Source organism: Protopterus annectens, chromosome 2.part1 (assembly GCF_019279795.1).
Source record: "Protopterus annectens isolate FY-2018-M chromosome 2.part1, PAN1.0, whole genome shotgun sequence".
NCBI lineage: Eukaryota > Metazoa > Chordata > Ceratodontiformes > Protopteridae > Protopterus > Protopterus annectens.
In genome coordinates this window covers 1,012,487,689-1,012,510,339 of record NC_056729.1, presented here as the reverse complement: position 1 = coordinate 1,012,510,339, position 22,651 = coordinate 1,012,487,689, and the positions used below count along the sequence as shown (strand labels likewise).

Genomic DNA, 22,651 nt, shown 5'->3' with positions numbered 1-22,651 from the left:
GTGGCGGCAGCGCGCCTTCATTAATATGCATTTGGCTCTACTGCGCCATCTACATGCCGCACTGTCGGCACAAGCCTAATGCCGGCCTTGCGCCGAGCTTCATGAATCCCGGGGATTGTCTATTTCCTTATTTTACTCATGCACACTGCAGGGATTTTAAAAATCTTAATTTTACATAAAATAAATGTCACTAATAGCCAATACCACTTTTACATAATGTGTATGAATAGTTGCAATGTTGACTTTATTGTAAACTGCGTGTAAACATTCATAAAGGTTCAGTTTTTAAATATTCATTATCAGTTTTTTTATGTTCATTTACAAGCTCTAAAACTTCAATCTCGCCATTCATAAATTCATTTCCTTCTGTTTTGCAAAGCTGGTCTGCTTTTACTTCCAAGTGTGAGATCTTGTTGATTCTGGCAAAGGACTGATTAATTTCAGCAAAGGTCTTGCACTTTGTTTCAGGTAAGATGAAGTATAGGTAAATGGCACATCCCAGACAGGTTCCCACAAATACTAAGAAGCAAAATGTTTGAAGACCTTCCTACAAACAAGAGAGATAAAAGAATATTAACTGTCAGCAAAAATCCATGAGAACAATGTTATTGTTTCTCTGACACACACTGAGTTGTAATGGTCAATGTCAGTCTTATCATAGTATCTTGTACAGGTAGTTTACAACATATTTCTAGAATATGAAATATATATTTTCAATAACGTTTATGTGAAAAGAACTTTCAGTCAAGAGTACATCTGGCAATGAGAAATTGATGGTTAAAATAGTCATCCATAATTTTCACAAGCAGCTGAAATTTGTAATGCCAGGATCCACCTTTTCCTTACTGCCATCATATCCAGCCAAATCATTTATTACATTTTATCCTGCCATATATTAAATAAGATCTAGACTTCATCCTTTGAGCGCTGAAATATTTGTTAAAAAAATACCCTGACAATACAGCAAATCAAAAAATTTAAAAACACGGAGTACTCCAAATAAAAAGAATGCATGCTAGGCGACGACAGCATTTGTGATAGTGTATTGAAAAAGACTGATACTGCATGCAATGCTTAACATATAAAAATATTTAATATTTAAATTAGTAGCTTGTGAAGGAATGACATTAGTTAAAATGACTCGAGGTCCCAGTGGGAGTGAGGCTGCATCACATTCATGCCTCTGAGCCCACTTCTGCTCATACTGGTAATGGGGACAGATCAACAAAGTTGCTGTATGCAGATGATGTGGTACTGCAAGCAGACTGAAGAAGAACTTCAGCAAGTGATAGGAGAATGGGATGTAAAACTGAAGACACAAGGGATGAAACTGACTACAGACAGGACAGCTGTGCTGGCAGCAAATAAGGACAATTAGACAAACCGACCACTGAAATAGAACAGACATAGTGGAACAGATTAACAGCTTCAAGTATCGGAGAGGAGTGCTTGAGAAGAAGGCAAGTATGAATCATGAGATCAAAGCTAGAACCAGAAGAGCTGCAGTAATAGTGTGTGACAGAAAAATGCCATAAATGTTGAAAATTAAGGTGTATGAAACAGTGGTGCAATCAGTACTACTGTATGGTACATAAACCTTAGTAGTAAAGGCAGACCAGTTCAGAAAGCTAGAAATGATGGAGGTGAAGTGCCTGAGATGAGTGGTGGGATGCAAACTATGAAACTATGACATCAAAGCAGAAGTCATGGTAATGCCAGTTGCAGAGAAGGTCAAAGACAACAGATTTCAGAGGTTTTGGGCACATGTACAGGAAAGCAGAGGCCAATTTGATGAAGACTTGGGGCACACAGGAAGAAAGCAAGAGAAAAATTAGAACATCTAGCAGAGAGACAGATGGATATTGTTAGAAAGACCTAGGGCACTAAGGAAGTATTGTCAAAAAGGTAGGAGAGTGCCATTAATTTGAGTGAGATGGAGATAGTGGACATGACAGGTCAACACTATGTATAAAATGCGGAAAACTGGAGTGATGATGATTTATAAATGAATGTGCCTCTGATTACCAAGATTGTTTTAGACAGTATTTTGATCCTAAAAGTATGATTTTAAATCTGGGCTGGTAAACATTCTATAAGAAATTGCATTAGCAATGTCCTGCATTGCATGGGATACTTCTAGTTTTATGTCCAGGCACAACTGTGCATTACATTATCTTTAAGAACTCAAGTAAATCACAGAATGTTACTGTGGTGATGAAACAATGTTTAGAAAAATCACTTAATAACACAACATTTAATATGAAAACAATGTCTTGATGGCACCAAATTTAGAAAATTTAGTTTCTCTGGAAAACTACATTATTACTGCTAAGTATCTTGGAATGTAAAATTATCATAACTTACAGTCCAAAATGCTTCATCTTTCACATGAAGTAAATATTTACATATTCCTTTCATCTACTTAAAAGTTTTTTTTTTAAATTTTAGATTGAATTACTGTTTCCCATTAATTTTTTGTGGAAAACAGTAAGTACATTGCTTCCTCAAGTTGTTTATTGAATATAATTATACATTATATCTGTAGGATCTGTAACTGCTCAAAATGTGATTAAATAACACAGTAGCCACAATGATTGACTAATTTGCATGTTTCTGAATCACCTGGTGCTACTTTTTTTTATTTATTTTTTTAGATGTCTAGTAATGTTTTATATTATTTTAGTAGTTGTTAGGATGTGCTAGTATTTATATGCTCTTATTTAGTTTTATTTTAGTATGTTTAAACGCTTTAGTTTACTTATGAAGGACTGGATCTGCTTGCCCAAAACACTCATTTATTTATATTTTTTACTTTTTTCATTTAACTCATTAAAAAGAAATAAAGGACAGACTTCTTACCTAGGGTTTTGTTTCAGGTGGGAGAATGGGTATATCCTAGAAAGCTCAGAAACCCAAATTCTCCTAATTTATGGGAGGCAAATGGTATATTTTGCTACCTTGTTTCTTCTGGAGTCCCACACAAAATGTTAGTTTCTAAATCTTATCCACAAATCATTATGCAGGAGGACTATATGTATAAAAAATACAAATGCAAAGGCTGCAGCATCATCTTATTATTTCTTATTCTCACTAGCAGGGATAGTAATAGACTTCTAAAAGTATGCCTGATGACAAAAGGTTTCTACCACAGTGTTTTTAAATTTAGTTCTAACAAGTTTTGAAAACTTGAGTTTAACTTTACTCCATGGTACTTTGTTAGGGTATGACAAATGAAAGGGAAGAGTACAGCTTTAGATAGCCAAACGTAACTCCACTACAGATACTGGGAAGTACTCAGTTTTGCCTTTTTTCAATTTAATTTTAGAGAAAACCTAAATGACTTCCTTAACTTGTCAGTAATGTCAGAATTTTGGAGTGAATCTTCTGAAAAAAAATATCATACAATCTTCTTCAAACAAAAGGATGTGCATCTTCATCAGTTTCTGTCCTTTCACATGATGTATCTCTCTACACTGCGCTTGGAGCTGTACTGCTAAATGAAACATAGGCATAGATAGTTATATCTAATATATAATGAATATAATGTTATATTAGTGGTAGATCAGCTGTATTGCTGAGAATAACATGAATGGCAAACCACAGGGAAAGCGTTAATGAGCAGTTGCTGTATACCTGGTTTATCCTTGTCATGTGCCATTTAGTAAAGGAAAGGCTGTACATATCCATGATGGTAAGTACTGTTGTGCATATGGTTTATGTTCAACACTTTAATAGCTTTTAGACAATGGGCTTACTATACATCAGTACCCTGACTGGAGAATGAGCTTTCTTCAGCAGGGTATTAATGTACAAGTAACACCCACTGAAAAACGAGTCCACCACTTCAAAGTAGCATATTAAGCTGCTTGGAGCTCAGACTAAGAAAACAGAAAGGCTCCCATTATTTTACACTCGCTAAGCAGCGCTTCTTCTGTTTAGTGAGCGTAGAATATATTAAAAAGAAAACTTAAAAACGAAAGTGTGTCTGTTTATGTCTGTGTCTGACTGTTTGCCTGCATGTCAGTGAAAGTGAGAGCGAGTGAGCTGCTATTTTTCACTTGCTAAGCTGCTCTTCTGCTATATAGTGAGTGTAAAACAAAAAAAAAAAACATTAAAATAAGGCAGTGTGTAAGACTGTATGGGTGTATGAGAGTAAGAGAGACACAGAGAGCAATCGCTCCAGTGAAACAGAAAAGTGCGTGTGTGTGTGTGTGTGTGTGTGTGTGTGTGTGTGTGTGTGAGAGTGTGTGTGTGTGTGTGTGTGTGTGTGTGTGTGTGTGTGTGTGTGTGTGTGTGTGTGTGTGTGTGTGTGTGTGTGTGTGTGTGTGTGTGTGTGTGTGTGTGTGTGTGTGTGTGTGTGTGTGTGTCTGACATAAAGAGAGGAAGTGTGAGCGAAGTGTGAACCATGATCCACACTGCGTAGTCCTTGCTTAGATTTTTTTCCAAAGTGTACTACTTGCTTTTCCTGGTGATAAAGCTAAGCTGCCATTCTTTTCATCAATGTTCCAACAGTGGGAGGTCTCTGTACATTCTTTCATTTATGACATCTATGTCAGTCCTTTGCAAATCTCTGAATTGTCCACAACCAGGATATATTTTCTTGCAGGCCATCACTATAATGTATAACCTGGATAACACTTTAAAGAGGGCTAGTCATAGTGACCTGCAAGTGTACGCAACATATGATAGGCCAGTCTTTTCCCTGGGTGATCACTATAGGACATACCCTTCAACTAATTGGCTTGTTTATTAATTTAATCTCTTTAATACTTAAAAAATAATGGATATTTTCAAATAAGCACACAGGCATACAAGAAAGTTATATGAAATCTGGAATGACTGCCTACTCTGCCTGTCTGCTAAACTTCTCATCAATTACCTCTAATGTGATATCAACCATTGAAAGTAATGTGTGACACCAAACTTTTGGCCAAGTTAATTAATTTGGCTGGCTGAGGTAACTTACGCAGCAGACCAATTTTCTGAATTTCTCAGCTCAGTAAATGCCTTACCACAGACATTTCCGGGGTATGGCAAGTGGCTACTTAGCATAGGCCACTCCCTGAAATGCCTAATTAGCATAGAGTTTGGCTGTGGATGTGACCCACTGCAGTGATGCTATAGACTGTGCAGGATCTCTTTGTTGGGCCTGTCTCTGAATCTTTTTTTATGGACAGAATTACAAAATGAAAGACTTAAAATGGAGTACTTAGATTCAGGTGTGATTATACATCTTTTCTCTATTAAATATTTGGTAAACCTTGAAAAAAATAAGGTATGGATTTTTGTGTTTCATATAATCTTTGGCTCTAATGTTATATTAGTGGTAGATCAGCTGTACTGCTGAGAATAACATGAATGGCAAACCACAGGGAAAGCGTTAATGAGCAGTTGCTGTATACCTGGTTCATCCTTGTAGCTGAAGGCAGAATAGCTTATGTATGGGGATTCTGAATGTTGTTGTGCAATGGTATGATAAAGTCATCTTTATTAATTTGCACTATGATATTATTCACTGCAGACTATGCAGACTGTCTTTTTAAAAAGAATCAGGATTCAGTATTGTAATGTGTACAGAATACTGCATGAGACGGTATCTTTAACAAATTCTATTAAGAATTTACCAAACATCACATGCTGAGTACTTGAGAGTGAAGCCACTGAAGGATGCCATGATTCTGCCCTCCCATTCCCATCTCCTTCTTCGGCCTAAGTATACTCTGTGAACAGATTTCATTCAGCAAGCTCCTGCACCTCAACTCTGCAGCTCAGGCGCCATTTGATTAGAGCCATTGAGTTTGACTCTCCCATGTCCCATTTTCAGCATTCTCCTTTCGTAGCAATGTGTGGTTTGGTAATATTCATACAGTGATATGGTTAATTGGGCCTGCCACTGGAATGTTTCCCAACCATTTAGAACTTCACAGTATGTCATGATATTTGCCGTATATTTTAGACTAAAGTTAAAAAAACATCTTTCAGTTTTCAGCAAGTCCTTGAGGTCTGAAGTAATTAAATAATAACAGACAGTTGAGTTTCACATTTCAAATCCTTCTAAAAATGTAAGATAATGCAAAACCAGTCATTCTAGCAATTTTTAATATTTAAAATTTGTCTAGAGATTTGGACCACTGTTCCTTTGTTATTATTTTTAATGTTGTGCAGAATTTTTGCAGTAAGAGTTTGAGAGGTATGGCCACAGACAGTCCTTGTGCTAATCCAGGATTATCTTCACTGGCTGTTTTGGAATGCACTCTCCTCCATTCTTTACTTTTTAGACCAGCATGCAGTTGTTATTGTATAATCACATTAAGAGATTGCTATCAACTTGGGTCCCCAGGTCCCTAATTACTTCTTCCATACTTAATGGATTACCATCTATGTGGTAATTTGTGGGCACTTTGTTTTTGCCGAAGGGGATGACTATACACTTTTTGGCGTTTAGCTTGAGGCCATGGCTCTGGCACCAGTTGTCTGCTTCTATGAGACCCTTTTGTAGGATGCTTGTGTCAGCTGGAGAGTCGATTATGGTGCCCAGTTTGCAGTCATCTGTGAACTTGGTCAGCCACAGTCCTTCCGTGTTGGCCTGTACCTCCGAGAAATATATACAGAACAAGAGAGGTCCCAGGACTGAGCCTTGTGGGACGCCACTTGTAACTGGTTTGGAGTCTGACATGGCTCCAGCAATTCTAACCATGTGGGTTCTGTCCTTGACTCTGATGAAGCCAGTTTGTCTGGTGAAAGCGCTCAGTCGGTGTGCCTTGTTGGATTAAAATCATCTGCATAAAGTTCCTGGTCTGTGCCTCATTGTCGTTTCCACCTGCACAGTGGTCGACGTTACTTTTTTGTCTGTCCTTGAGCCAGTTTGCAACCCATCTAGTGACATAGGGATTTATATTTAAGCTGGTGAGCTTATCTATAATGCCCGAGTGGGGTATTGTATTGAAGGCTTTTGCGAGGTCCAGGTAGGCTGTGTGGTCCACCTTCCCCTCGTCAATGGCCTTGGTGACTGATTCAAAGAAATTGACCAGGTTTAATAGGCAGGATCTGCCCTTAACAAAGCCGAACTGGGTAGGATCCAGTGTCTGTAGGTCCCCAATATCTTTATTTATGAGGTCCACGATGATCCTTTCCATAGTTTTGCAGACCAAGCTAGTCGGGCTTATGGGGCGATAGTTTCCAGGATCCGTTGAGGCACCATCTTTGTGGAGAGGGACCACTGTTGCTGTACGCCACTCTTTGGGTACATATCCTGTAGTAAGGCTGAGATTGAACAGTAGTTTTATGTTTGGGTTTAGTTCTTTTTGGAGTTCAGTAGAACGCAGCCCGGGACACCATCTGGTCCCATTGATGCTGTGTTTTTTGCTTTGGAGAGGGTGGCTCTTACCTGATCATCTGAGATGTCAAGACACAGCACTCTGCTGGGATAGATATTTGCCCTTTTGGTGGGGAAGGGGGGGGGGAGACATTTGCGCTGAACCTGTCAGCTAGGATGTTGGCAATGTCAGTGGGTTCGGTGTATTTTTTGTCATTTTGGACTAATTCTGAGCATATCTGGGAATTCCAACCCAGGTTTCTAACATAACTAAAGAAAGCCTTGTGATTATCCTTAGTGTCCTGTGCAATTTTTCTCTCAAAGCTGGCCTTAGACGATTTTATGAGTGCCCATAATTTTTTGCTAATACTGATCAGAGATGCCTTCTCTTTTTGGGATTTTGCTCTATTATGTAGTAGCTTCCTCCTTCTATTGTATAGTTTGTTTGTGGCTGGGGTACACCAGACAGGACGCCTTCCTTTGGAGGATTGGGTCTTTGTTTTGTTTGGAATTGCATGATCCATGCATTTCTGAAGGTGTTCATAGAATGCGTTTATAAAGGATTCTGCGGTCTGGGCCGTATTTTCCATAGGCCTGGGGGCCTTGAAGGATTCCACCTCAGTTTTGTGGAGTGTGAAATTTGCTTTAGATAAGTTTTTCACTGTGGTTTTCTGGGCAGGGGCTGGGGTCGGGATGTGAATATCTAGTGAGATTAGTTTATGGTCTGATCTTACCAGTGAGGGATACACTTCTGGTCTGGAGCATAGAGTTCCCATGTTGGTGATGATCAGGTCCAGTATGTTTTCCCCTCTTGTGGGAGTGGTAACAAGCTGTTCCATAGCATTTGAGTTTATAAATTCTAGGAACCTTTGGGCTAGGGTGTTGGAGCTAGAGTAATGCTCCCAGTCTATGTTTGGGTAGTTGAAGTCGCCCAATATAATAGTGTTTGGAGAGACCTTCATATTTTCCCGTGTTCTCAGGAAGGCCGAGTGGGGTTCCTGGGCTTGGGAGGGTGGTCTGTAGCAGGCTATAAACTGGAAGGCAGTTTTACACACTGTTAGTTGCACATGGATAGTCTCTGATGCTTCGTGCTGTGCCACCAACCTGGAGGTGTGGGTATCTTTGACGAATATTGATACTCCCCCTCCTTTTGTGGTTCGGTCCAAGTTTTGGGGCCGAAAAACATGGTATGAGGTATAACCTGGTAGTGCTGGGGTGCTCTCGGGAGTCTTGAACCAGGTTTCTGTTACTGCACAGATATCGATGTTCTCCATGCTAAGGAGAGTTTCGAGTGCATGCATCTTGAGGTTTAGACTTCTGGCATTGAGTAGCATTACTCTTAGTTTCTTATCCCTTGTGATACCTATGGAGGTGGGTTTGTCTTTTGAGCCTTGCCTAAAAAAGGCACTATGGGGGTGGCAAGAGCCTTTGCCAATATCCGAAAGCCCACGAGAGACAGGTGCAAGCCATCCCTAGCGAAGCATTGTGGCTTGCCGAGCATGTCATCACAGGCTGACAGGCATTGGATCCCCTTTGAATGACACCAATACTTAAGCCAATTGTTGAAATTGATCATCTTGTCTTCATATTGTGGCATCATTCTTGGTGAGGGTAAAATGCTACTCAAGGTCAGGGTCATACCGGCCTGGGCTACATGCTCAGACAGCTCCTCTATGTCTCTTTTCATGTAGTCCAGGGAGGTACGTCTCAGGTCATTCACACCAGCATGGACAATGACTGAGTCATATTTGTACTTGCTTTGGAGTGACCCGAGTGCTTGTGTTACGTGGCGGATCCTAGCACCCGACAGGCAGCTCACCGTGACCTTCTCCTTATTCAGCCTGGTGAGCGGGACATCAGTGTGCCTGATGATAGAGTCACCTATTACAAGTGTATCAGGTGTGTTGTTTAGCCTTAAGGGCTGTGACTGTTCGGCACACTGGCTTTGTGAGCTATGTGTTGCACGTGTTTTGTTTTGGAGTAGAGGTTGCTTGGGTGTCTGCTTTGGAGGTCTCTGTTGCTTAGGCAGATTTTTATTTAGAGCCTCTGAGTATGTCTTTGTGTGTTTATGTGCTTGGTTTGCTGTCGAGGTAGGTCTATGTGAAACTGGAATTGTAGAGAGTATGGTTTCCTTCTCCTCCTGACTGGTTATGCCAGTACTGAGTTGAGAGAGCTTAGCCTCCAATTTGGCTATATGGTTGCATCTCTCACATGTGTTGGAATTTGTTGGGAGGAGGAGAGGGTTGTCTGTGTACATGAGGCAGTTGTAACATTGCCTCAAAATTCCCAGATTCACCAGCTGGACCGGAGAGGAGATTGACAACTGACCTTTGGACATGCTGGAATAGTATTGGGAATTCCTTTATAATTGAAAAAAGGGCCAATGGGGAACAAGGTACTCAAGGGGAGTTTGTAAGGGTGTAGTGCTTTTAATTTTTTAGTGCTGACTTATATAATTGCTTTAGTGAGCAAGTGCCAGGCTTTAGAGTAGGAATAGGTGTTTATTATGAGAACTAGATCAGTTATAAGGGAAAAAGTGAAGAGCAGACTTTGTGTAGTCGAGAATGGTTTAAACCCAATTAAGCGGCGTTGCCCGATGCCGCGCTATGCGCAAAATCTCACAAAGCCATGCTAAAGCGGCTTTTATACAGGGAGGACTTGAAAGAGCTAGAAATTGGCCCAAAACGGCCAATAGAGTACCAGATTCTTGTGCTGGGAACACTCTTCCAGGGATAGATAGGCTGCTCTAAGCTCCCCCACTGCCACTAGTGAACAAAGAAGCCTCCCTTTATCCAAGAAAGGAAATGGGCAACACATGAACATTCCAAAAATCCAGAATACAGCAAAGCCTGTATTTGGACTACTCTAGGTCAGGAAAGACGGGAAACAAGGATAATTGTTTTGTTTACATGAATCCAAGCAAGCAAAGAAAAAAGAAAAACAGAGAAGAAACCCCAATGGGGTACTTATCTAAAACAGCTCGGTAGCCAGCACAACAAAAAAAGCATTCAGACCAATGTTCAACAATGGCATTTGCACTGGCAGCAAAGAATTTCTGGGTAATTGCATTCATACATCAGCTTCATGCCGTATGCCCTACACGGAAAGCATGCATGTGAAGTACGGTGCCTATAAGATCCAAAGGCTTTGGCATACTGACCAGATGGTTGCCAATTCTTAACAGGAGATCCTTTCAGTGAAGAATAACACAATAGTGATATGGAAGGACATCAAAAAGAACACAGCAGCAGCTCTGCTGTCAAATATATATATATATATATATATATATATATATATATATATATATATATATATATATATAAACAGCATGTCTCCTTACCAAAAGAAAGCCACCTGTATATGTGTCTAATGTTTAATTGTAAAGAATGTGAAAAATGACTGATTGCAGTAATATATTCCAACTTGTTGCTCCCAGACAATACAGCTCCCACTTATGGTTTGTGAAAACAGTTAAAGAAATAATAATCACACAGTCCCCAAGTTCAACACCAGCTTAGCAACTTGTGCACACTTCTGATTTCTATGTGGATAGTTAAAGAAACACTAACTATGCTGTTCTCAGGCCCTACATAAGCTTGCAGTGTACCTTTGAAGTTTTATTTGGAGGAAAGTTAAGGAAATAATAACCATACTATCTTCTACAACAACCTTATGTGAACATCTCCAGGCAGGACCTGTTTTTGTACTGGTGGCGTTGAGGGCAAAGACCACTATTAAGTCCATGTCAAAATCCATTATACAGTTTCTAGTGTGTGGCCATCAGACCCCTATAAACTCTAGTGGTCTAGATCTTCTTTAATGGACTGAACCCCGTTTTCTAAAAGTTAATGAAAATGATTCTCAAGTTTTTTATTTTTTTTTACTTCTATCCAGTAGAGATATGTATGTTCAGCAACACACACACAAACACACGCACACACACACGCACACACGCACACACGCACACACGCACACACACACACACACACACACACACACACACACACACACACACACACACACACATCTTAATTACTTTTTAGCTTTCTCAGCCAATGTCTGAGCTAGGAAGTCACTGAACCCTTTACAAAAAAAAAATGAAAACTAAAGTGGAAGGCAGTGAAAAACTGCAACCAATCAGATCCTCTTTTCCATTAAGCAAACCTAAAAGCTTTAGGGGAATTTATGCTCCATTCCCCTTTCTTGCCTATAAAAAGGGGTAATGGAAAGGGGAAAAATGTTGAAACAAATTAGGTCCTTTTCTTGAAAGAAGCAGACAAAGAATGTAGCTCAGAAATGATGTCCACTCCAGTTCGTGTTGTTAGCTTGCTGACAAAAACAATGGATGCCATAATTAGCTTTCCACTGCAAGGACTTATAGAAAGGTAACTGCATTCCATTCCATGTGGACAGCTGCTATTCTATTCTTGCTTTTCTCTAGGCTTCCCAGCAGCAAGTCAGTTGGGGGCTTCCTGTAACCTGCCATCCTGTTAATGGCTAAGGTAAGTGGGACTGTGTTTTAGTAGCAAAAAGTTTTCAGATATACTGAATGTTGTAGCACTAGGCATGACAATGTGCATGCCAAAGTATGTGGGTTTAAGTAAGGGCTAGGGAAGGGGAAAGATTTAATGATGTACATATGTGCTGCTCAATGTGGTGTGTGAGTGGCTGAGTGAATGAGTGAATATCTTGTATAATAGTAGTAGTGTTAGTGAAATGGATTTTCTTAAGGTAAGGTGTACGTCTAAGGTTAGGGGCAGGGTTAGGTTTAGGGTTTGGGTTTGAAGTTAGTGGTTGGGTTTTGGTTAACAATTCGCAAAAGGAAAGGATTTGTTTTCATTTTGTAGTCTGAGTTTTGATGATCTAGTTTTTTTTTTTTTTTTTTTTGCATACATTCAGGTATTGAACTTTGATTGCTTCTGTGGAATATGGAGCTAATATATTTAGGCACACTTGTAGGACAATGTGCCTACATTGAGGGGGCATTATAAATCATGTTATCTACATTACTGTGGGAGATTCACAGTTTTAAAGTTGAGTGGCTGGTGAAATTGCAAAGGCTTTTTTTTTGTATAGCCCAATGCTGTTGTTTAAATGAACTAGATTTATACATGATTGCTTTGGATAGCATCTAGAATATTTGGCGGTGACTGATTGTGAAGACTGAATTTGAGATTGTTTTATCTGTTTTTATATGACAGTTTTAGATATAATAAGGTGGCTTGGAGATGTAGAGTGGTGTCAGTGATTTTTTTTTTCTTCAGATAATTTATTTGTTTATGTCTTCCATAGCTGTTGATTCCTTTTTCTACTGAGACTATATAACAGTTGTAATCCTAGAATTTTTGAAAACTTAGAAGGAAACTCAGTATAAAACAAATGGAATCTTCCCCTAAGAGTATGTATGGCAGAAATTACTGCTTCCATTTGCTATAAGCCTCCGACACACAGAAAATGCATAATTTTGTACATTTACATGCATTTTCTAGGAATATGACCATCCCAACATTAAGTATGGCAGTTATAATTGCTCATTGTACCCAAACTACTAAAAACCTCAAAGCCCATGCTTCATCCCAAAATCATGGGTTTGAGAACAAAAATGAAACCCCGCACTACACAAATGTATTCTATACTGCAAAAAAGTAAGAGACAATGCAGCCCTTCCAATGCAGACAAAGCTACGGTGACCCATTAAAAAGTGCACAGTACTGCAGATGTTTCAGGGAAATATCAGCATGGCTCCAGACAAGCCATATTCATAAAATCAAGTACACGTGGAAAGAGCAGGAAATAGAAACTAAAAAAACAAAGTGCTCCAACAAGAATTTACAACCTGCTCATGGAAAGAAAGAACACAGACCACAAGGAGAATCTTTTAAGGCAAAAGGTCGTAAGCACAGTAATGCCAATATGCATAAAGCCCAAAAACTGTATAAGGCACTATTAACTAGTTAGTTTGTAGCTCTATTTAGTTGATCCTGTTTTATGACCAGGTAATGGATGAACCTGACATGTAGATATAAATATATATATATATATATATATATATATATATATATACACATACACACATACACATACACACACACACACACATATATATATATCTATTACAGAAAAAAAAAAAAAAATATATATATATATATATATATATATATACATACACACACACACACACACACACACACACACACACACACACACACACGCACACACACACATGCGCGACATATATATTCATTTTGGCAGCTTTTCCATTATCCAATACAAAGATAACATCAACATAAGCTATACTGCCACAACAATTCCAGAATTACAAACAATCACTCAAACACTCTGTCTCATCTATTAAAACATAACTTGAATAATTAAATCTTATTCTTAATGCAAAAAATAATAATAATAATCAATGCTAGTCACAACAAATCCTACCAAAATGTCATATCCAGCTTTTGTCTTACCTTTTCAAGTTGGAACTCCATTGAAACTGTCTCTCACACCAAGTTTCTTGGTCTCATCATAGATAACAATCTAAAATTTGATCTTCATTGTTAACAAGTGAGCAAAAACCCACCAAAAACTGGACTTACTCTATGTAGCCAAAACCTTCCTTACAGATTGCACTAGGAAAATAATTTCACCTTCCCTACTACTTCCCACTCCCCTGTATTATGTAAGCATTTTCATGACTCTTCGGTCAACTCAACTTGCTTTTCTTGAGCAAACATAATAAAATCACCAAGTTTGCCATCAACTGAATTCTCTTCCTCTATAACATCTCCCTATCCCAGCTAATCTCACATTCCAACTCATTCCTTTCTATCTGTCCCCCTCCCCTCTTATTCCTACTCTAATCATTCCCATACATTTATTTTTCTCCTCATTCCATCCCCTTAACCACAACCTCTCTTTCACACTCTCTAAGCTCATGTTATCTAACATCTAATGTTGTACTTCCCCTTTCTCAAACAAATCTTTTTCTCTGTATTATATATTAGCCTACATTATAACAATTTTAATTACTTCTGCCTTTTGACAGCTCTATCAGAAATGCTGTTCCTAAACATTTATCCTGTGCCCTCATCTTACTATGCCCTTAGCTACTTACTTGCCTGTCTTGTTAAGTGCTTATTTTTGAATAAAAGTATCTTAACATAGTAGAGACATTATATATTACAAGCTACTTCACCCATGAAGTTACCATTTGCAAAAATATATTAAATTCTGTAATTCTTTTTATTTCTTTGTACATTTGTAAACTTGCAAAATTTGTAATCCTGGAGTTTTATCATTTATAAAAAAATGTTGAATGCTTCCTTTCTTTTTTTTTTTTTTGCACTTTCTAGAGATTTTCTCCATAGGCCTCCACTGAAAATAGGCTTTGATGAGTCAGAATGTCTTGCTAAGCAAATACAAATAAATAAATAGCTTACAGACTGGAGGAGCTAGGTAGGGAAGGATGGAATTGTGTAGTTGATGTTGGCCGTCCTAAAGGGTTGGTGTTAGTCTTACTCACTACGCTGCAGATACAAATCAAAGAAGGGATTCTGCATGCAACAATAGCAAGTATGTGCTTACATCCCCTGCTAAACCATGTAAGTGGTAGCCTTCATTTGATGTGTTTGGGAAAGCGTATGCATTTCATCAATGGGAGAGTTTAGGTCCAAGTGAAAAAACAAAAGAAAAAAAAATGATGATTTCCAAAATTATGATATCCTCTGAGTCTAGATCACCCCACTGAGGAAAGATAACTCAGAGCTGAAATTCTGCTCTCCTATGCTGGTAATGAAAAATGTTACATTTCAGTGTCTGCAGTACAAGATCGAATGCTTAGGTGATCGAACACCTAAACATCGAACTTATAATATCGAACCCAAAAACATTGAACAGTGCAAAAAAACACGTTGGTCAGCTACAGAAAAAAAAATAGCTTTACACCCAAACTAAGTGGGGGGCGTCACCCCCACACCTCCCCCTAACTAAAGATACCAGCTCTGAGATTGCTCTATAGTAGACAAAATGGCAAAATCCAGCAAATGGCCAATGGAAATCTTTCCCTGCGTTAAATCATCCGTTCGCTGTTTTTTTGCTTTTGATATTACAAGTTCGATGTTTAGGTGTTCGATCATCTAAGCATTCGATCGTGTAATATAGGCCCACATTTCCTATCTCATTAATGTGTATTATCACATTTGCATGACTTAATTTTTGCACCAAATTATGTGATGCTTAAGGTGTCAATCAGGTTTTTAGCCAACAAGGAACTTCTTTCTCTTTTCTTTTAGAAGAAATACTCCTCATGAAATTCCTTTTCCCTGTGGTGATGCCACTGAAGATTAACTATGATCTTTAATGTCAGTGACATGAACTTGGGGGAAAAACACAAAATGCATCCTGTCCGGAGAGTTTATTGGACGCATGGTGTGCATTCGCAGAGATGCGTCCATTACACTGTATGGACCACTGCATGACATGATATTATTGAGGAAAACTCTAAATTCATTTCAGACATGGATTCAGTAAAATGTTTATGAAACATTTTATTGAAAAAACTTCTCAAATAAATTAATTTTGGCTATAGCAAGATGCATCAAGGTGCTTCACTCAACAAAAGCAGCGATGAAGTGTTAATCTGTGACAATACACATTAAAGGAGAATATCAATAAGTAAAGAAGTACTACTAATCCAGCTTCAATATAGTCTTCCTGTTATAGCAAAGTCTCCAAGAAAAATCAGCCTTCTCTACAAATTAATGCCAACCACATATGCAGATATAGGGTCTAAGTTATATCGCCGAATGGCCACATTGTCAAGTGTCAAATCATCCACAATGCAGGCAGTTTGACCCCCCCCTCAATGTAGGGGACTGTACCCACCACACCCCCACTAATTATACATATCAATTCTGAGATTACACTACAGTGGGGAAACGGGCATATTTCCTGATTCCACCGTAACGCAATATCAGTCAAAATGGTTCAATTGCCTGCACTGTCGACAGGATGATGTGTTCAACAATATTCCCATTCAACAATATAACATAAATTCCAGATTTATCACTTTGGCCCCTCAGGCTAACCATTGCTCAGTCTTAACAAATCTCTCGGAAAAACTATAACTGAAATTAGAATGAAAAAACAAAACCACTGAAGCATCCATAAGGTTGAATAGTTTAATGTTGTTGTTGTGTCTTTCGGCTTTTCATGGTTAGGGGTCACCACAGTGGAACTCCGGTCCGCTAATGATTGGCAGTAGATCTTTACATGCCAAGTTGCCAGCCCTGATGCACAACCTTTAATGAAGGTACACCCATTCACGCACGTCTCCACAGAGAAGTCGGTTTAGCTGAGAATCGAACAGGACAACGTCTTACTGTGAGGCGCCAACGCTACCGCAGCACCACCACTGCAGATGTTGAATAGTTTAATAATAATCCACAATAAAAAAACAAGTTAAAAGACACACACTTTTGTCTATATATAGTTAGACCATCAGATATTTAGAAAGCGATTATGTGAACAATTTTGTACTCTCTGCAAATCACATGACGAATTGAAGCTAGAATTCTTAAAGGAACATTGTAGCTCATACTGCCAAAATAAAGGAAATAAAATTAATAAAATATGAACAAGTTATTACACTATATAAGCAGCGTAATAATGAGGAGATAAGATGAATAAATAAAACTAATAAAATTAATAAAAATATAGAATTCATAATAGATCAATCTTAATATGACAAATTAAATGACAGTCTCACAAGAGAAAAGACATCCCTAGTTACTTTTTATAAGCTTTCATTTTCAGCAGACTACTTATTGAGATAATATCATTAAGATCTGGTGGTACAGAAGCATTGAAATATATTTGCCACCAGAGCTCATGTTGTTGTGAAATGACAGACCAGGGACCAACTCTTGGGTTGCCGTCAACCTTTTCTAGAATAGTAGAATAGTAAAAGAAAAGTTGTTGTCATTATATTTTTCCCAGTGCTTAAAAAGGACATTGATAAATTTTTGTCTCTTAATTTTATAAATGGGTTTGTATATATGCTGTTTGTTTGCATTCAGTTTTTGCAATGTAAACGTAGTGTCCCTTTAATTTTATAATCATGTTTCCAACTTATATAGCATCAGCAGAATATATATATATATATATATATATATATATATATATATATATATATATATATATATTTATAGACACTGGTTGCACATTCCACATTTTGACATTATTTTGTTTATTTTTATTTTTATGGGCAATATTGTCAAAAAAACTTTTAAAACTTTGTCCACATTTATACATGATCTTAAGTCGTGCAGGTAGAGTCTCATAAACGTGCCAGTCATTAGAAATAAGCTGCCAATTTTTACTTAAAATATTAGCTATCTGCTCACTGTCTGTATTGAAAGTTGTGACAAATGAATTGCCAAAATTTTGAGTAATCTGGTTATTGCCATCCATGAGGTGCTCACTAGTGCCTGTCGTGGATGTATTAAGTTGATCAGTAACTGAAGTAATGTAGCTGAAGTTGTCACATTATTACCACCCAAGTGTGTTATGTAAATGCAAGTTTTCTTTTACATATGACCTCATTCATAATAGATTGCATCATTGTAAGAGGATAACCTCTGTTTATAAACGTATCACTGAAGAGACTGCACTCAGTAACAAAATTGTCAAATGTGGAAACCATTTTAGTGGCCCTTAACATTTGGCCCTTGACAATGGCTGTCTTTTGATGGGGCAGATGATTACTGCTATAGTGCAGAAGGGTATTAGAAGTTGGTTTCCTAAATATTCTTGATGTGATTGTGTAATGTGTAGGATCTTTGTACAATGTCACATCAATATATGCAATAGAATCCTGGCCTATTGTATGGGTGAAGTTGAAAAAAGAAGTAGTGCCATTAGTATACTGGATGAATGCACCAATACTGTCGATGGGACTTGACCATGTGACAAATATATCATCCAGATAATGTGGATACATATAGATGTTTATTGGGAATTCACTTTTAAAAAGACATTTACTTTCCCACGCTGCCATAATAATAATGGTAAAAAAAATGGGCCACAAGCTAAACCCATTGCAGTGTTGGACCATCTTCTTCAAATATGGTCTTTCAAAAAATATAAAGTTATTGTCAAGGACCAAATCTGTCAGAGTACACATAGTATTAATTTTATTCTGATCGAGCTTCATTCTATTGGTAAGATATTCAGAAAACCATCCTTGACCTATGTTGTGGGGAATACAAGCAAATAGGTCTTTTAGGTCAATAGTTAAACATGGCGCTTCACTAAAAAGTCCCAGGAATCTTTGCAAAGATATGGAATATCCATAACATGAGCCTGTCATTGATAGTCAATAAATCTGGCTATACAGCTGATCTTAGAGTAGCCCGCATCTGCAATAGGTCTAAAAGGAAGTTCTATAAGACTTTTATGTATTTTGGGCAACCCGAAAACTGATGGTATTTTTGGGGCTTCAACATGCATAAAATTATATTTTTCATTCTAATTTCAGTCCTAACAAAGGCAAAATGGTTGTCCATAACACAAAAATTCATTCTAGTCCTTTTATCACTAACATACAAACTACTGTACCAAGAAACTTTCAATTTCTTCACAAACCACCTTGACAAATGAGCAGCAACTTATAATCTACAGTCACAGTACACCATCTCATTGAACACCAAATAGAAGAGACTACATACAACCAACCATTGATCTTCAGTGATGAAAAAGTCATTAGAAGAACAACACACACTCCTAAAATAAATATGACCCTTTACAAAATCCAGAAGCAAACTCCTGCACAAACAATTCCGGTGCAAATACCTCCAGTCAGAATTAGTGTGCTACCCCGGTTAAGAAATTAATATAAAATAAAGTAAATTCATTGTGGTAGAGCTGGTCTTCAATAAACAGGAATAAAAAGATAATAAAGACAGGCTACACTATTATTGTCTCTGTCTGCCATCTACTAAATGAAATAAAATGTAATAGTATACTAAAGTAATATCATGGGAAATGGCCATAGTCTCACATGTTTCTCTAGCAAAAGAGCTATTGAACAGCAAGCTGATGAAATATGATTAGCCAAGTGTTACATAGGTAGACTGGATTAAGGTGGGGGGACTAGCTGTTTGTGTGTTAAGGGAAGAATTTCTGCATGTCACCCTTTCAACAGTATATGTATTTCTGCATTGTTGTTTCTGGTGCTATTTTGAAACCTAAATAAATATTCAATTTTGCTATGTAATATTTGCAGTTTTCATTTTTTATTTAAGCAATAACAAAGAACGTGTGTGGTATATTGAAGATTTACCCATGGTTGGCATGGTTTAATCATGATGGTGGAGCCTGAGTGATTAAATAAAGTCAGCCGTGGTTAAATTACAATATGCCACAACCATGGAGTTGGTTATTGCTGTTTTACAATTACATTATTTAAGAAGAAAAATACTTACTTTTCTTAAATAACGTCTTTGTATAATGATGCATTACTGTCCTTCTGCCAGTGGTGGTATACTGCTTCCTTGTGTTGATGTACTGCGCATGAGTCTGGGACTTGCGTTCCTATGCATACACAGTACATCAATGCTTTGAAATGGAAGCAACGGAGAAAAGAAAGTCTCTGTTGCTCCATTTTTTTCTTTTCTTTTTCTTTATTAAATAAAAAGGTTTTGGACAGTTTATACCAATGGAAAAAAGTCCGGCGACCGGACCTTTTTCAGTTGGTATATTGTGGGATTTACAATGGGCACGCTGGCCAATCAGCACATTTTGGAATGTTAATAGGGGTCATTGTATAATATAGTTTTAGGCGATCTTTCAGGCAGTAAAGTTTTCTCTAATTGTCTCTTCATTTGCCTTTCAAATGATTATGAATTATTGATTATTATCCCATCCCACACTGTGTATAATGTTGTAAATTTCTGTATAGTTGAACTTTCCTCTAGAACCCTAGCATTCTTTCTTTCAAAGCTGATTGTGGGTAGTTTGTTGTCTTTATGCAACAGCAGTCATTTCACACCTTTGGTGGTTTAAAAATCATGTTGCGTTGATCACATCAGGTAATTTACTGCATGGAAGTACACATTTGTCTCAGTATTTGGTCTGCATTTGTGCTATGAGTGTTTTTAATTGATAAATCAACTAAACAGAAGTAAAAAAATGTGAAGCAATTCTCAGTCAAGTTTAGAACTGAAGTATTTTCTGTCAGACTTGCTAACAGCTTGCTTTGATTTTTTTTTTTTTTTTCCTCGAAGAGTAGGATATCCTCCCATATTCCTAACGTGAAGAAACAAAATGTGCACTCTAGTAAAAGCAAAATATTGCACAATGCTTACTGTCTATTAATATAAGTTCTTCAAAACATTTTGCAGAAAGAATTTCAGTCTTTGATAATTGTCCTTGGTACATCATATAGTTTAAACTATCAGCAATATTCCACTTAGTTTACAGTGAAGGATGAGTTACATTCAGAGTTATAACTTGCTGTTAAGTAACTTAGGAATTAACCTTGTTCCCAGTCCTTAGTTGGGTAAACTAAAACACAAAGTCATTCTCAAACAATGCTGAGTTCTCTATTCATGTGTCAGGAAAGTATTTTTCCGAGACCCTTTTATATTAACACTGTAAACAAGATCTAAAAACCTGGGGCAATGGTTCTAAAATGTGAATATTTGTATTCTCTGTACTGTAAATGATATTATATATATGCACTGTGCTGTTTGATATCCCTACATTAAAGTGATTTGCTGAAAAAGAATCCTTCAACTAATGGATGCCAATTATCCACCCACAGTTCTATCACAGTGAAAAGAATTTAAGTTTTATTCATTTGAAGCAGTGTTTCTCATTTATTATTCAGACATTGGTGGATGCTAATACAATGTAGTTCATTTTCAGATCTGAGATACGAGCAAAAATATTTAAATAACTGTACATTGAATCATGTATTTTACAAATGCACTAGAAAATATTAATTATTTATTGACTTGTAAACTTGATTACTTTTTCATTAAATATATTTTCGTCTTTTTGTGTATACATCAGAAATTCACTCTGCATCTAAGTAGAAGCTAATACTTCACAGTTAGGGGAATTTACATTGTAATTACATTTGTTTGGTATGTCCGTGCTACAGGCAAAGAAAGCAATTGTCTTTTTTACCCAATCCTCCCTAGAAAAAATATACTGCTTATTTTTTTTCTCACTTACAGCAATCGTATTTTTTACAGCAGTACATTTTTTCACTAAACCATTATATTTCTTCCATGCACACATACAAAGTTCTTAACATACACAGTCTCTAAAGCTGCGGCATGTTTATTATTTTATTTTTCTATTAAAATAACCATGCAGAATGACATATAGCTATACTTTTTTTTTTTCTTATAGGAAATAATTATTTTTCTGTATTAGAACTGTAACAGACAAAGTCTGCTATAACATCTTATATCATATAGTACATGTGTGCATTTGTGTGCGTATACATGCTCATGCACACGTGTGCATGTCTATGTGTAGATCAGTATGGCAAAACTCAGAATGTGCATACTGAAATAATCACAGATTGACTGCTATACAGTGATTAGCACAAACCTGACAGTACTATAATGAATAAAAGTAACATATTATACTACTTAGCAAGCTAGGAACCTGGCTTCTGACTGATGGCACTATTAAAGCAAGAGTTCCATGGGATCCATCCTTGGTCTACTGTTACTTTCACTGTTCATCTGATATATCCACTGACCTGCCCAACCTCAAGTTGGTCCTTGATGCAGATGATATCTTCCTAATGTAATCATGTAGAATCATTTTGATCTTTCAACAGAAACTAGAATCTAGCTTTGCATATTTATGCCACTAGATGAAAAAAAATGTTCCTAACCAATCCTCTGAAGTCTAACCTCATGATATTTGGCAAACTGCAAAAACTTCCTAAATACATGGTAGATACAGATGACAACCTACTCCCACTAGTAACAGAAGTATCTAGAGCTTACCTTGGACCCAGGTTTTTCATTGGCCAAGAAGACTTAAGGTATTATTAGCAAAATACTCCATCAGCAAAGATTATGCTACAGAAACTCACATCTCTCACCCGTACTACATATAAAGCTTTAACTAAAAATGTGCTTATCCCTAAAGTTAAATATAGGCTCCTTCATGTAATCTTAGTTTCCTGTTCAGACGCATGTAAAATACAAACTACTATAATCAAAATGTGCAGAAATATTCTTCTTGCAAAACTCCAAACTCATTAGTGCCAAATTCTACAGAAGTGTAAAAGAACCTATAAATGACAAAGAAAAA

At 37.3% G+C, this 22,651-nt stretch overlaps 1 protein-coding gene across 3 annotated transcripts in view; it reads right to left on the bottom strand.

The window, feature by feature from the left end:
- Positions 1-225: 225 nt before the first annotated feature.
- Positions 226-22,651, bottom strand: part of SLC2A9 (solute carrier family 2 member 9) — a 3,818,728-nt gene continuing 3,796,302 nt past the window's right edge. For all 3 annotated transcript variants that reach the window (XM_044062595.1, XM_044062594.1, XM_044062593.1), the window contains exon 13: positions 226-547. In XM_044062595.1, coding sequence (XP_043918530.1) covers positions 269-547 — 279 coding nt within the window. In that variant the 3' untranslated portion in view covers positions 226-268. The remainder of the gene's footprint in view (positions 548-22,651) is intronic.